Raw genomic sequence first — 15,351 nt, 5'->3', positions numbered from 1 at the left:
TCATTGAACCAGAGCCGTCGCGATGTCAAAGTTCGCTTGGGGTACGATAATCGCTCACCTCATAAAATACCTTAGAGCCCACCTTGAGAATTTTATTTTCTCGTCAGGTGCAGCTTCTACTCCTTTGGAACTTCCCGTCCCTTTTATCATTGAACCAGAGCCGTCGCGATGTCAAAGTTCGCTTGGGGTACGATAATCGCTCACCTCATAAAATACCTTAGAGCCCACCTTGAGAATTTTATTTTCTCGTCAGGTGCAGCTTCTACTCCTTTGGAACTTCCCGTCCCTTTTATCATTGAACCAGAGCCGTCGCGATGTCAAAGTTCGCTTGGGGTACGATAATCGCTCACCTCATAAAATACCTTAGAGCCCACCTTGAGAATTTTATTTTCTCGTCAGGTGCAGCTTCTACTCCTTTGGAACTTCCCGTCCCTTTTATCATTGAACCAGAGCCGTCGCGATGTCAAAGTTCGCTTGGGGTACGATAATCGCTCACCTCATAAAATACCTTAGAGCCCACCTTGAGAATTTTATTTTCTCGTCAGGTGCAGCTTCTACTCCTTTGGAACTTCCCGTCCCTTTTATCATTGAACCAGAGCCGTCGCGATGTCAAAGTTCGCTTGGGGTACGATAATCGCTCACCTCATAAAATACCTTAGAGCCCACCTTGAGAATTTTATTTTCTCGTCAGGTGCAGCTTCTACTCCTTTGGAACTTCCCGTCCCTTTTATCATTGAACCAGAGCCGTCGCGATGTCAAAGTTCGCTTGGGGTACGATAATCGCTCACCTCATAAAATACCCTAGAGCCCACCTTGAGAATTTTATTTTCTCGTCAGGTGCAGCTTCTACTCCTTTGGAACTTCCCGTCCCTTTTATCATTGAACCAGAGCCGTCGCGATGTCAAAGTTCGCTTGGGGTACGATAATCGCTCACCTCATAAAATACCTTAGAGCCCACCTTGAGAATTTTATTTTCTCGTCAGGTGCAGCTTCTACTCCTTTGGAACTTCCCGTCCCTTTTATCATTGAACCAGAGCCGTCGCGATGTCAAAGTTCGCTTGGGGTACGATAATCGCTCACCTCATAAAATACCTTAGAGCCCACCTTGAGAATTTTATTTTCTCGTCAGGTGCAGCTTCTACTCCTTTGGAACTTCCCGTCCCTTTTATCATTGAACCAGAGCCGTCGCGATGTCAAAGTTCGCTTGGGGTACGATAATCGCTCACCTCATAAAATACCTTAGAGCCCACCTTGAGAATTTTATTTTCTCGTCAGGTGCAGCTTCTACTCCTTTGGAACTTCCCGTCCCTTTTATCATTGAACCAGAGCCGTCGCGATGTCAAAGTTCGCTTGGGGTACGATAATCGCTCACCTCATAAAATACCTTAGAGCCCACCTTGAGAATTTTATTTTCTCGTCAGGTGCAGCTTCTACTCCTTTGGAACTTCCCGTCCCTTTTATCATTGAACCAGAGCCGTCGCGATGTCAAAGTTCGCTTGGGGTACGATAATCGCTCACCTCATAAAATACCTTAGAGCCCACCTTGAGAATTTTATTTTCTCGTCAGGTGCAGCTTCTACTCCTTTGGAACTTCCCGTCCCTTTTATCATTGAACCAGAGCCGTCGCGATGTCAAAGTTCGCTTGGGGTACGATAATCGCTCACCTCATAAAATACCTTAGAGCCCACCTTGAGAATTTTATTTTCTCGTCAGGTGCAGCTTCTACTCCTTTGGAACTTCCCGTCCCTTTTATCATTGAACCAGAGCCGTCGCGATGTCAAAGTTCGCTTGGGGTACGATAATCGCTCACCTCATAAAATACCTTAGAGCCCACCTTGAGAATTTTATTTTCTCGTCAGGTGCAGCTTCTACTCCTTTGGAACTTCCCGTCCCTTTTATCATTGAACCAGAGCCGTCGCGATGTCAAAGTTCGCTTGGGGTACGATAATCGCTCACCTCATAAAATACCTTAGAGCCCACCTTGAGAATTTTATTTTCTCGTCAGGTGCAGCTTCTACTCCTTTGGAACTTCCCGTCCCTTTTATCATTGAACCAGAGCCGTCGCGATGTCAAAGTTCGCTTGGGGTACGATAATCGCTCACCTCATAAAATACCTTAGAGCCCACCTTGAGAATTTTATTTTCTCGTCAGGTGCAGCTTCTACTCCTTTGGAACTTCCCGTCCCTTTTATCATTGAACCAGAGCCGTCGCGATGTCAAAGTTCGCTTGGGGTACGATAATCGCTCACCTCATAAAATACCCTAGAGCCCACCTTGAGAATTTTATTTTCTCGTCAGGTGCAGCTTCTACTCCTTTGGAACTTCCCGTCCCTCTTAGCGTCCCCCCCCCCCTGCTGTTCCCAAGACATGACACGACCAATTTTTCTTGGTCCAGGTGACAATAATTATGCCGGCTGTCGCTTTATTGCCCACCGCGCTGTCCAGACTTCGGTTAGGCGCCGTCTTATTGTCTCGCCCCCCTAGGAACGGCTCTGCTTTGGACAACTGTACAAGAGAGGCTTCGGTTTACAACTACCCTGACCAACGTTGTCTGAATCTGAGATACTTTCAGTTACTTTCGCCTTTTATGTGATCGCTTTTGAAGGGCTCGCTTTTCTTTGTCTCTTTGTTGTTCGCGGTGCTGTATTGAGTAATATCAGAAATTTCGGGAGGGGGGGGGGGCAAAAAACATGGGGGTGTAGGAAAATTTCTGAATTCTCGGATACACAATCCAGGTGGCCTCCTGCAGACATGAACTTCAAAATGACCTTTCTCAGATTCAACTGCCCAAGGAATTTCCACTTCCCGTGTAAATAAGAAATGCGTAATATATGTAAAATATGAAATAATCTCGTACGGCTACGCAAATAAGCTATCCACTGTTGAAGTATACATGATACGCATTGAAACAAACAAAAAGTATTGAGCGTGCCTATCTGAAACAAGAAAAGATGACAATCGCCAATTGTACAATGTTAGAGAAAACTTTTATGCTCCGGGGCATTCCTTCCTCAGAGTGAGACAGCGAATGGTACCGTACGGGCTTGGAAAGAGGTGACTGGGTTACCTATAGGCATATGTCAGTACGATCCCATTCGCTGTCTCACTCTGAGGAAGGAATGCGTGTTCCGTAAAATTTTGGCCAGCACTGTACTAAGCGTGTACAACTGTATTTGCATTATGAGCCATACAGAGACGAATTGAAACGAGCTTCAAGAAGCAAGCTCCTCATCAGAATTTGTTAAGTTGCGTCATTCAATCACTCCCAATAACGGCAGAGGATTTTTCTGATATGCCTTGGATACACTACCTAAGGTTAATTAAGACTGAAATTGAGGGGGGATCTGTATGCAACTGTTGGATGGGTGAGCAACAATTTTCCGGTTCAAGAGCATGCATGAGCGGTGGTTTCCACTTTCTTTCACTTACAACTCTTTTTGGCGTCTTCTATCGCAGATCGTGCACTTTTCCTATATCTTACACGAATTATCTTTCAAGTAATAACGATCCCAATGGTAAATTTTGAGAGAGGCAAATATAAAACAGAAAGTCAAAGTCACGTGATGGGTGCTACAAATCCGTTTGATCCAAAGTTTCTCATACCTTTTCTTGGTGGACAGACTCGCATCTTTAATAACGGAATTGCCACGTAATTTGGCGGAGTAAATGAAGGACTCGAAAAAAACTTTCCTCCCTTTTACATAATGACGTCCATGTCCTTCAACTGGGTTAGCGGGGTCTTTGACCAGCCGAGAAAATGTCCTAGTTATCCACTCTGTTATTCAACCTCGCCAGAAGAGAGCTTCTTTTAAAAACACTCGGAAATTTGTCGAGATCCTCCAACACACACAAATGTTTGGCGCTGCTTGGTTATTTCAGCGTTAGATAGCACACACACACACTTAGAATGTAATTGTAATAAATAATGACACAACTTCTTGATAGAAAAGTATGGTGCATTTGAATGTGCTGTGGATTTCCTTCCCGGATCGTCGGCCGTTGCCCCGACGCTTTTCAATGCCAGCAGGTGAACGTCCGCTGTTCCGGATTTCTGGGCAACGAGGTCGCTTGTTTCTCTGCCACTGACCCACTCGGGGGATTCATCCACAATTCTTGCCTCATAGAGGGCACTATTATCAAAAAGACCATTCAACTGGCCATCTCAGGGAGGAATTCTGTATCTGCTGCCTATATCAGTGGTGGGCGATCATTATTATCCGCTGTCTATATGGGCAGGTTGTAACAGATAAAATAGCATACAAGGTTAAGGTAGGGGTAGATTTACACCTAAGGTAAGTCAGCCTATATTCGTGAGTAGGACTGCGGATAATTCTGGACGACACCAACTGGAAGTAATGTTTCCCACATTGCTACCGTCCTCGAGCGGGATCGAAGCCGCCGTCTTGAGCTCAGCAAGCGTTATCTACTCAGCTACAGCTAGGCTATACAGCTATAGGCTATACAGCTAGGCTATACAGCTAGAACAAGCTAGAGCTAGCTTGGGCACAACAACAAGAAGACGTAACGTTGTTGTTGTGCTCGTAGGGTTGTATCTTTGGGGGTGAGAGTTTTCGCCTCCTATGAGAGTTTGGCTCTGAGATAAGAGTGGTCATAAGAAAGTTCATTGACTGGGTTTTCCAAATAAGCTCCGTTCGGAAAAGGCGGGGCCTGCGGCGGATGCTCTTTTCGAGGTCGCCTTCCCCCGGTGGCCCAGATCCTGCCGACACCGTTAGTCGGCAAAGTACTCTCATATCGCTTGCACGCTTCGCGAAACGCTGGATTTCTAAGCTGGACAGGAAATGTGAAAGTCGTCCAAAAGAATGAATGCTGTGTGAGCACGCTGGCGCGGTTCAGGCATTTTCTCCACCGGGTTGCCGAAAGCCACTCTGCTGGTCAGGTGGAAAAATCGGCAACACCGCAAGTTGACAGCGTCGAGGATCTTAGTCTCAGGAGGACTGTTGTACCAGGTAAGACTTGATCGTGCACTACTAAATATGTCCGCGCGATTGTCTCAAATGTCGACCAACATATTAGAAAGATGTCTTTGAATGACACGCAACTAGTAAGTGTCAAAGAAACGCCAGTATGCCACACTTGGGGGTTGTCCAAGTTCGTCGACCTACATGGAGAAGCGGGTGCAATGGCCGTTGGGTCCTGCATGCCTCATATATACAAAGATGTTTTACCGAAGACACGATTTGGCTCTAGTTTCAAAGTGCGGTTCTTTTCTGCGGTTTAGCTATCGCAGGCATGTGTCGTCCACAATACGATATCGCAAGTGCGGTCTAGCCAGGTGCAGCATTATAAACAATCGCCACCCTGCTGGACAGGTGGCTGGAAACTAACCATTGTTGACACCAGATATTGAAAGGGATGAAGCAACGCGTTTAATCACCGTCCAGTGGTACACCATCCGTCATGGATGTAGGAAGCCATCTACGCTGGTTTATATTATATAATTCGTGGTTACGTAACCAAGGGGCTCTCAACTGTCAGGGTAAGTTCCAGAGGACATCATTGCACGTGCTAATATAATGCCAGTCATGTCAATCGGTTGCATCGTCAGCCGGATGTGGATCGAGGTCGTCGAGTTTCCGTCCTCGTTGTGGGTCAAGGCACTTTCGCCCATCGGGGTCAGGGTGATCGGCCGCTGCTTCCAAAAAGATGCCCCCCCCAAAAACAGAAAATCAAGTTATTATTGCGCGCTTATTATATCAATATTGGGGGTTAATCATAGAAAGTAATATTTCTTGCACGCACAGCTGGACAAGCATATTAGGCGACCTTTAGAAGCTGTAAACGGTATTTGACGGATATTTTCCGACCACGGGAAACGAACCTCGATCGGATTGTGTATTCCTTTTATAAAACCCAAACTGCGGAACCACGCGCCGGATTTCCATAACATGAACAAAGAAGCGATCTTGTGTAGATTCGATGAAGGAAAATTGACAAAGACAACTCAATGGTCCGGTTTGTCTTTGTTTCCCTCAGACTCAAGGATCAGGAAAAATAAAACCTGCATAGAAGCAATATTTGCAGTGTGTAATGAAGAAAGAGCAGTGTTGATCTTGACCACAATACGGGGCGAATTATGTCAGGAGGTTACCTTGGCTTCCTTTCTTGGATGTCACTTGACGTCATCTTTTTTAAAGTACGCTTTTGTTACAAGGACATAAAGATTCTTCCTTGGGGGGTCTCCTCCTAGCGGTGCTTTTCGACTCCCCCATCAAAATGTCAAAATTATTCTTTTATTTCCACATTGCGCCATTTTTTCTAGTGGCGGATCACAGCCAAAGAGAGAGGCAATAACCGAAAGATAGAATGACACAAAGGTGATGTTCATTGGAGATGACTTTTCAGATGAAGCGCTTCGCCCTCCTGCACCACCGATGTTTCTTCCAGAGCACCATGGCGTCCAAGTGTCTGGTAAGCAATATTGTGTATCATACACTTTTTGGCTGTCGTTCACACGAGTTCTTGTGGCTTGTTGGACGCATAAAGAGCTCTTGTGAGTCCAGCTCTACATTGAGCAGGGTTTCTAAAAGAATTGCACGGCTATTCCAATGGGCGTCATTGTACCCATTGTAGGCCATAAACTATTCTTTCAAAAGTAGCCTTTCCTTAGATCATCATCCATAGAATCGTTGCATTTATGTTCACATCGAAAAAGGACTTTTATTATTTGATAAGTGGCCCGGCCTACATGAGCTTCCTTGATCAGTCTAAAGGGGTGTCGTCATTCCAAGAAAAGAGAGCACTCCATGTCCTGCACGTCTACAGCAAGGACTGAAATCCGCCATGGACAAAACTTTCAGTCATTCCTAGGTGGGACACTCGACCGGCTCAACACTTTCAATTTCTTTTCCAACTTACATACTTCACCAATTTACTACTGCCAAGGAGGTTCAATGCACTAAAATTGTTAATTAAAAGATTAACGAGTGTTGATAGTATGGTGACGTTGTCCTAGAGATGGGTAGCAGATACAATGGCAATCAACACCATTGTAATCCTGGGTGAGCTATCCTAAAGGGGCACTAAACGAGGTCTTGTGTCCCCGAAAATACATAAACACATCTGACCATCCTCCCTAGAAAATATCGTAGCGATAAAAAGCTTCCACAGGATGAGTTGTTTGCTGTGAAGGCCGCGTCAAGAACGGTTTCTTCTTGGTAAAATGGATCGGATATTCTAGGGACATCTCCTGTGCAAGCAAAGGTCAGAAAATCTCCATCTTCCAATCTCCATTTAACCACAAACGGCGAGAAAAAGCGTAGAGAAAAGTTGAAATGTGGCGCGCTCTAGTGACGTTTGCCCGGGGACCCGGGACGAGAGCCAATGAAAGAGCGAGGGGCTCATCCTTTCTCAGTGAGGACCACGTGAGGGATTTCCAGACGGGTGGACGGCGGTGTACATGTGCGCCACGGATTACGACATGTGCGCCGATGTGGAATCGGCGTCAGCGCTGGAATGCGATCCCGTTGATCTAACTTGTGTTCGAGGTGAGAACGTTCTTCTTCTGCAGTTGCTTCCACTCTGATGTCATGAAAGCGACGTAGTTATCCAAAGTACAAACTTGGTACGGAGTTGGGCACGATTATGGACAACTTGACGCTATTCCTTGTGACAGCGGTTCGAAAATGGTTCTGCAGGGAAGGCATTATTGAAAAAGAGGCTCTGGTATGCGGTGGGGCGGGTCACCGGTTTCCGCCGCCGTAGGCGCTCACTTCAAAACTATTCCCCTCTCTTTTTGGGAGCGCTAACTTGCGTCCTTTGCATTTTCTTATTGGCCTCCAGTGTGGTTGATGACGGTCTTACAGTCGAAGCAGATGTTGAGACCAATCAGTTGATTGAAATGGACTTTTTCTTTTTTTGAAATACTTGACCGTTAAATGTGTGCCTTCATTGGTTCGACCATCACCAAGTATTCTTCTTTTGTTTTGTTTTTAACGTTTTCTTCCGATGCTGTGAGCTGTTGTGGGATTGCACAATGAGCAATGTACGTGCAGCCTGACGTCATCGCCTTTCCCGGAAGTTTTTCCGCCAGGAATACCAGACAGATTTTTAATGCCAATTTTTTCCCTCGTGGAAAACTCCTCCTTGAAAATGGTTGTATACAGCAGTGTTGTGATGATCTAAATGACCGTCATGAACCCCAGCTGTGTATGTGTTCCGAGGTTAGAGAAAGTGTCCTTGCATAGCAGTTCTCTCCTTACATGAGGATTTCCTGTCTCTTCTTTCCTTAGGTCGTCCCATGATCTGTTTAGCTGCACCTGGGTTTCTTCTGGGTGGACGGAAGGGCGTCGTTAGGGGCTTCCGGTTGTCTTCATGATCTGTCAACCGTTGAACCAACAATCGCTGCAACGGAAACCTTGCTGGGGGAAAGATTTTAGCTAACATTAAAGCCGCGTAAACGTATTTATCCCCAACAAAGTATAATGGAAAAAAGAGCCGTTTATTGCGAAGGGAACAACTTGTAAAGCATTATCGTCGGCGCCGTCGTGCGATAAGAGAGACAAGTTGTTTTGCTTAGACGACGGTTTCGAATAAAGAACGACGTTCAATGATCCAATTAGTAGCGGTCGACAACGGAAGCACTGATGGAGCCAAAGTGGCAGGAAGCTACCCATAATGTCGAGAGACGGATTTGATGGTGCACTCAATTGTTCATTTCCCGGTCAGATTGAGCCTTCCTGTCGAGGGGTGATCCAAGAGATTCCCATTTCACTCTTTCAGGTATGGAGACAAACATCACATTGTGGCAGTTCTTGCTGGAGCTCCTTCTCAGTAACCAGTACAGTCATATGATTACCTGGACCAATAATGATGGGGAATTCAAGTTGGTCAACGCCGAGGAAGTGGCCAGGCTTTGGGGACTTCGCAAAAACAAACACAACATGAACTACGACAAGTTGAGCCGTGCATTACGCTACTACTACGACAAGAACATCATCAAGAAGGTGTTGGGGCAAAAGTTTGTCTACCGCTTTGTGTCCTTCCCGGAAATTGTGAAAACGGAGAACAAAATTCCATTCCACGTCAAGATGGAAAGCATTAACAAAACGCCACCGAAAACTCCCTTCCCCGCTCACCAGGCAAGAGCTCCGAGTGGATCACCATCCGAAGTAGGAGAAGACCTGAGCTTGAAAAGCAGTCGTGTATGGAGCAAATATGAGCCCATAAAACCGAGCTCCGATGAAGACGAACCTCCGGCAACACCCGACGATGTGAGTTCAACAAGTAGCAGTCGTGCGTCCCCGGGTGCTACGAAACGACGAGCAGAATCTGACACTGACTCCTGTCCTTCACCTCGATCATCTGGATCAACGGGTGTGTCAGTGGTGGCCATCGGAAAACCGAAACCACGTCCACCACCCATTCTACCACCTATGGTGACGTCAGGATTCCCAAGTTTATCCACTCCGGTAATGACGTTCACGAGTCCTTTTCTGGCACCTGGTGGGAAGACTCCTCCACTTGTACCAATGTCCTTCTATCCTTTAAGTCCCTTATCACGTTATGGATCGCCGACTCACTTTCAGTTTCCTGCTCATTCTTTTCCTCCATTGAGTCCCTTCATGACTCCCTACTCGCCTTTCGATCCACAGCTGGTGTTTTCACCGACCAAGTCGATACCCGTGCTTCAGTGAATGTGCTGGTCACTTGTACATAGCCAAGGAACACTTTTGTGCCTTTCAACACCCAAGACGCTTTTTGTGCACACGTGTTGAACCAATCAGAGATTATATTCGACGCACCTTAGTGGTAACCAGTGAATAACCAGTGTCGCATATTAAAGGGGGCGCACTCTCTCGATGGTATTGGAAACAAAACCTGTTTTTGTGTGTGTCTGGATCTCAAGCCCATTGTGCACAACATCACTCTGGAAGTGTGTTTTTCTTCTCGCTCTTGTAGTGAGTGAGTGGGAAATGCTCGCTCTATTTTTCTACTCGCTGTAAATAAGATGTATCAAAGAAGAACAGATTATGGAATAAAAATATATCCGAGTACACAGACAGTAACTGCTCAAATAAAATAATGTGGTTGGAAACTACGTGGAATCCCTCACATAATTATTATTCTGTATTATAATAAAATAAGCGAGACGGGAATTAATCCCGCTGGGACCATCGAAGCTCCAAGTGAGCTTCACCGTAGAAAAATTATGAGGATCGCAATTAAACCTAGCAGCAGGAAGAAAGCGATTTTCGAGGGGCGTCCCATTCGCGCCTAATCCATCGGATTAAAGAGGCGGGCAAGTGGGCGTTACGCCCAATAGTGATTGACATCTCATCAGACGACCCTTTTCACTCCCAAATCATTTATGCTAGCTCAACAGTCCCCCACCGGTCCCAAAAATTCGAGCCAGTCTGAATGACAAAAAGTGTAAAACATTCTGGATCCCGTGTCAATGAATGTAACGAAGGGATTCGTTTCACCACAGACGTTTTGTAGCTTCTAAAATCCTTCTTTTCAAAATATTTTTCCACCTAAGTTTATTCCCAGAGTTGCTTTCTTCTCATTACTTTTCAACATACGCATTGACTTTCTCTAAAGCATCTGGCAAAAGAGATAAAGCACCTAGAATGAACCCAAAGTATTTGTATGGGCAATTCGATCTCGGGGTCATCAACTCTGATTCCTCGCTTTCGGTTTCAGTCAGGTTAGGCAGCCTCCGTGTACAGTGTTGCCTGACTCCCAATAAATTCCCTTTTCTTTATAGTAGCATAACTTGTAGCAATCAAACCTCACATTATCGTTGGCACCGCCTTCTTTCTTCAGTGACATGGATCAGTAGGCTGGGCTGCATACATTAGGCGAAATGAGACCCTGTGTTGTGTAGTTGGAGGTTGGCAAACATGGTCTAAAGATTATTAGTATGAAATATAATTCCATCCAACGCAAGGAACGAGCACATTTTCATTCGGAACATCTCACTCTACTGAACGCCATGACCGATAATTGTGACTTAATTGTTTGGAAAGCATTTGTTCCGGTATGGATAGTAAGGATACGTTTCATTAGGGGTCACCGCCGTCTTATGTAACCCCGACTTACCGAGTGAGAAATCCGGTGTTATAACACGTGCGTAATGGTTGTCTGCAACTGGTGCACGTTAACCCAAGAAAATGGCTCACTTGGTGATCTCCAAATCGGTCGGATTCCATGGTAAGTATTTTGCACTTCCCTCTTCTTGACCGCCTTCCAATGGTCGACATTGCATGTGATGGTTATAGCAAAGAGTCTTTTCTCTCGTGTTACCAACATCAGTGGCAACGCGTTGTCTGCGGCCAAGGTTTAATGAATCCAGCAAAACTCATCTTGCGATGAAACAATTAAATATAATTACGGTTACAGAGATCAGTTATACGGAAGAGAAATTTGCTACGTGGACGACATCTAATTCGCCTGACTCACTTTTGCAGAGTTGACGCGTTCTCTCGAAGAACATGACATGAGGACAGGGATGGGGATAAATAAATTTCTTTAGTATCGAAATATAAATACAAAATACTTTGTAGAAAAATATATTTAAATACTCTCTATAAATACCTTTCAACATGAGTATTTAAATGCAAATATAAATGCAGTATTTAAATACCAGAAGCATACTGATGATCATAACAACAAATCAGCAAGGAACAATAGCGTGTATTTGTTAGATTATCATGGCGATTTTAATATTACCAGTTTCTCGAAGACTACATCTCCCACCCAGGTACCTCCTGTTTGCGAAGGAGAACTGCGTGAAGAAAGACGTGGATGAAATTTGACCAAGATGCTTCGTAGTCCGGACCAGGGTTGCCAAGTTGCCACTATTCCAGATTTGTGAGAACCCGAAATGGAATGGAATGGTCTGTGTGCCACATGGTCAAGGCCTATGGTTTGGTTTGGTTTGGTTTTAAGAAAAAATAAAATGGAGATTTTGGCTTCACTATTGTGAACCTCACATCACTTACTTGAGTGGAAAACTCGTGTAATGAAGAGGGCGAAATAACCTCGTCTTTTTCCGTGCTGGGTAATGTCAATCTCCTCTATAGCACAGTTACCAAGAGTGGGAATTGACCATTCCGAGGAATTGAAAGGAATTGAATTATCGCAAATCTTGATTCCTCGGAATGGGAATGGAATAGGTGATCCCATTCCGCAACCTTGGTCCCGACCGTTGTCCGCAAAAACAGTGAAATCTAAAATGATTCGTCGCCGGCATAACTGCGTGGCTCTCTAAACTCTGCTTTGCCCTTCTTACCGAAAGGTCAAATGCAGGGTAACTTTAAGATATAAGTCAGTATCTTGCATATTTAGGAGTATTTATCGAGTATTTACAAAAATAAATACCCAAAAATTGGTATTTAAATATAATTATAAATACATTTTTCGAGTCTATATTTCAATACATAATATAAATACGTGTATTATATTTTCAATACTAATTGAATTGTAATGTATTTAAATACTGCTCACCCGTGCTTGAGGACCGCTGGGGTCACGTGGGGCGGGTCTAGAGGGGGATCAGTCCTCCTCAATTTCCGTCTTCACATAATGTTTAATTGACCTAGATCGTGTATCTACCTTGCCGACCAAGCCTGGACCCCCTGGTGACAAAAATCCTGGGGTCACGTGACGCAGAGATGATCTACATAAGGGCTGGCCCGCTACAACTCTTTCTTTCCCCTAACGATATGTCTTGAGAGGAGCAACCAGCAGAGCCTGTGCGACGACCAGGCCAACTGGAAGAACAGAGGCGTTTCGACGACGGACGTTCAGGTGCAGAGGTAAGGGAAAGAAACCTCTGGTGGCAAATACAGATCCGCCCATTCGCATTTCAATCAATACAAATAAGACTAGCTGTTCGGATACAGAACAACGAAAATGTAGTTTAAATCACAAACTTTTCTAAAGACAAGCTGTTCTTGTTTTCCCAGGCGGTGGGAAACTAGCGGTCTCTTTCTTTTAATGACAAAAGTGTCTCCGTTAATTAAGGTATATATAAAGTACCAATTACTTTCGTAACCTTCCCCTACAAACTTAAAATACAACTCTACCACAAGAGACGCTCCTAGACGAAATAAGCTCCGCTTCAGAGTACAGTTCCACAGGCAAGCCATTTTTACAGTTGGGGAGCGGAGAGATCTAACCTATGCTCGCCGTTGAGGCCGTCGGCTAGAAAAGCCTGTGTGATTGGCATGCGGCATTGTCGATATCCCGCGTATATATATATATATATATATATACACACTCTTAAAAATGAGTTTCACCGCATAGCACGCTCCTAGCCAACAATCATCTCGAATGGTATCGTTATCTGCCCTGATTTGTTGAAAACGGGAGGCGTACGCCTTTTTTGTGACACTTATGCTGTTCATAATTGTGCTGTTCATAATTTGGCGTGCAGCCAAAGACCTCCGGCTATTTTTTTCCTAGCATATATATGGAGGCTGATGCACTGTTTACGATCTTCTTGATGACATACAAGAGGAATTCCTGGAACTTATCAACAACGCAGCAGACAAAGAGGAGTTCCAGAAACAACAACAGTTCAGCAACTCAAATTGTGGGGCCAAAATGCTTGCCCCAAGACCAGCAAATTGGGCCTTAAAATTATCCGTCCTTTCTCATCAACTTACGTAGCTGTAAGTGGTTATTCGACTCTCCTAGTAATCAAACCCAAGTGGAAAAATTGTTGAAGTGGATCCACGATGGTGCAAGTAGATTATGGAACCGGTAATCGGTTTCCCGCTAGGAATAAAATTCCGTCTTGAAGTGGATTGTAAAGCCAGAATAAACTTCCAGCTGACTCAGAATCAGCTTGCGGAGCCACCATGAAGAAGAAGCTGCACCTTTGACTTCTAACACCACTACAATCTCAGTGAAAGCACAAAATGTAGAGAACCACAAAAATATGTACATATAATCCAGTACATTCGAAACACAGTACATACTGCTACAGGACAATGCACTCCAGCGGGTGGTAGTGGTCTGTTGATGGCCCACGTGAAAATCTGAACTGGAATACGAAGTGGATCCATTTGCATGCCCTTCCACTTGGGATAAGTTCCACTTATCCCAAGTACACTGTAATTTGGACACTTGCTCTAGAAAGAGAGAAACTGATGTTCTGAGGCTGGAACAACATAGAAGGGACAGACACAAACAGATACTTTCATCGTTGCTCTAGAAATATCTGAATCTTGACCGGGATGAATTTAAAACGTTCTACATTGCTTGCAGGTGCATCTAGCTGCTGAGGTATTACGTGCAGATACAGGCACCGGGGTTTTTGCAAGACAAAGTTTATGGTTTTAAGACAAAGCAAGACAATCTTATCAATCGTTTATGGTCCTGCCGCAATTCGCCCAAGCTACTTTTTCGTTAGCTAGGTTAGGAGACATTCGCGCAGAGTACCGAAATCGAACTTGGCGTAATTTTCGCTTGAATTTGAAACCGAAACTTTAACGGCCTCGCTGTCGACTAGAGGAGCAGGCTGACAGCTGGACAGCAGCACAGGCTTTGTCCTCGCTGTCCCACACCTATCATGTGTTCTAAAGCTCAAAATAAAAATATTTTGATTTGATTTGATTTGCTGAGCGCCAGCTGCGTGCACGTGTAAATGCTGTCGTACCTGATTGTGAATGAACTGGGAATTTAGTTCAATTGAAAAAAATTACGCGTAATGCCATGCCTAAAATGGTAAATCTTTTCCTGCAACAATCACGCAACATACCTCACATCAGTCGCTGGGCCTTATTCCGCACGATTCATCAGTATCTTGCAAGTATCCTCCATTTGGCATGCCAAACTGTTAGCTAAAAGACAAGACACACAACAAAGTCAGTTACAAGCCTCAGCAGGAGTCCCTGGAGTTCACCCACCAGCTAGCCTGCACTTACGCGATTTGAAATATCAGGGAGTAGATCTACACACCCGCATAAATGTTAAATCACGCTACTACACAGCAGCGTGATTGCAGTCCTATATGCGTCGCTCTAGTTTCTCGCGATTTAACTGGTGGTTAGACAAAGACACTATACATAATACAGCGCTTCATGACGATAGAGATTCAAAGACATATTGTTTTTTGACGGTTTTGAAGAGTACGGAAACTGCCGACCATGCCACCTACCGCAACGGCATTTCAAAACACGTACTGATGCAGATGGCTCTTAGTCTGCTCTTCTTGTCTACGACGAGGTTTCAAACTCAAGTGAAAATTACGCAAAGTTCGGTTTCGGTACTCTTCGCGAATGTTTCTGGTATATTTACCGACTAAAAAGTTACTTGCTCGAAAAGCATGATGCGTACGTGTCAGAAAATGACAGTTTGCACTGGCTATGGCCGTTGCTTACGG

At 44.7% G+C, this 15,351-nt stretch overlaps 1 protein-coding gene across 5 annotated transcripts; it reads left to right on the top strand.

Moving 5' to 3' along the window:
* Window positions 1–5,415: 5,415 nt before the first annotated feature.
* On the top strand, window positions 5,416–10,014 carry LOC135397414 (ETS domain-containing protein Elk-1-like). Of its 5 annotated transcripts, none has more exons than XM_064629009.1 (3): window positions 5,416–5,496; window positions 6,363–6,428; window positions 8,739–10,014. In XM_064629009.1, the coding sequence occupies exons 1-3, from the start codon at window positions 5,418–5,420 to the stop codon at window positions 9,650–9,652; spliced, it is 1,059 nt and encodes a 352-aa protein (XP_064485079.1). In that variant the 5' UTR covers window positions 5,416–5,417; the 3' UTR covers window positions 9,653–10,014. The 5 variants fall into 5 exon arrangements, with proteins under 5 accessions (XP_064485079.1, XP_064485083.1, XP_064485081.1 ...); XM_064629013.1 differs by lacking the exons at window positions 5,416–5,496; window positions 6,363–6,428 and adding exons at window positions 7,388–7,504; window positions 8,249–8,655; XM_064629011.1 differs by lacking the exons at window positions 5,416–5,496; window positions 6,363–6,428 and adding exons at window positions 7,388–7,504; window positions 8,249–8,679.
* The last annotated feature ends 5,337 nt before the right edge of the window (window positions 10,015–15,351 follow it).

Source organism: Ornithodoros turicata, chromosome 6 (assembly GCF_037126465.1).
Source record: "Ornithodoros turicata isolate Travis chromosome 6, ASM3712646v1, whole genome shotgun sequence".
Taxonomy (NCBI): domain Eukaryota; kingdom Metazoa; phylum Arthropoda; class Arachnida; order Ixodida; family Argasidae; genus Ornithodoros; species Ornithodoros turicata.
This window is presented reverse-complemented; position numbering and strand designations above follow the sequence as displayed.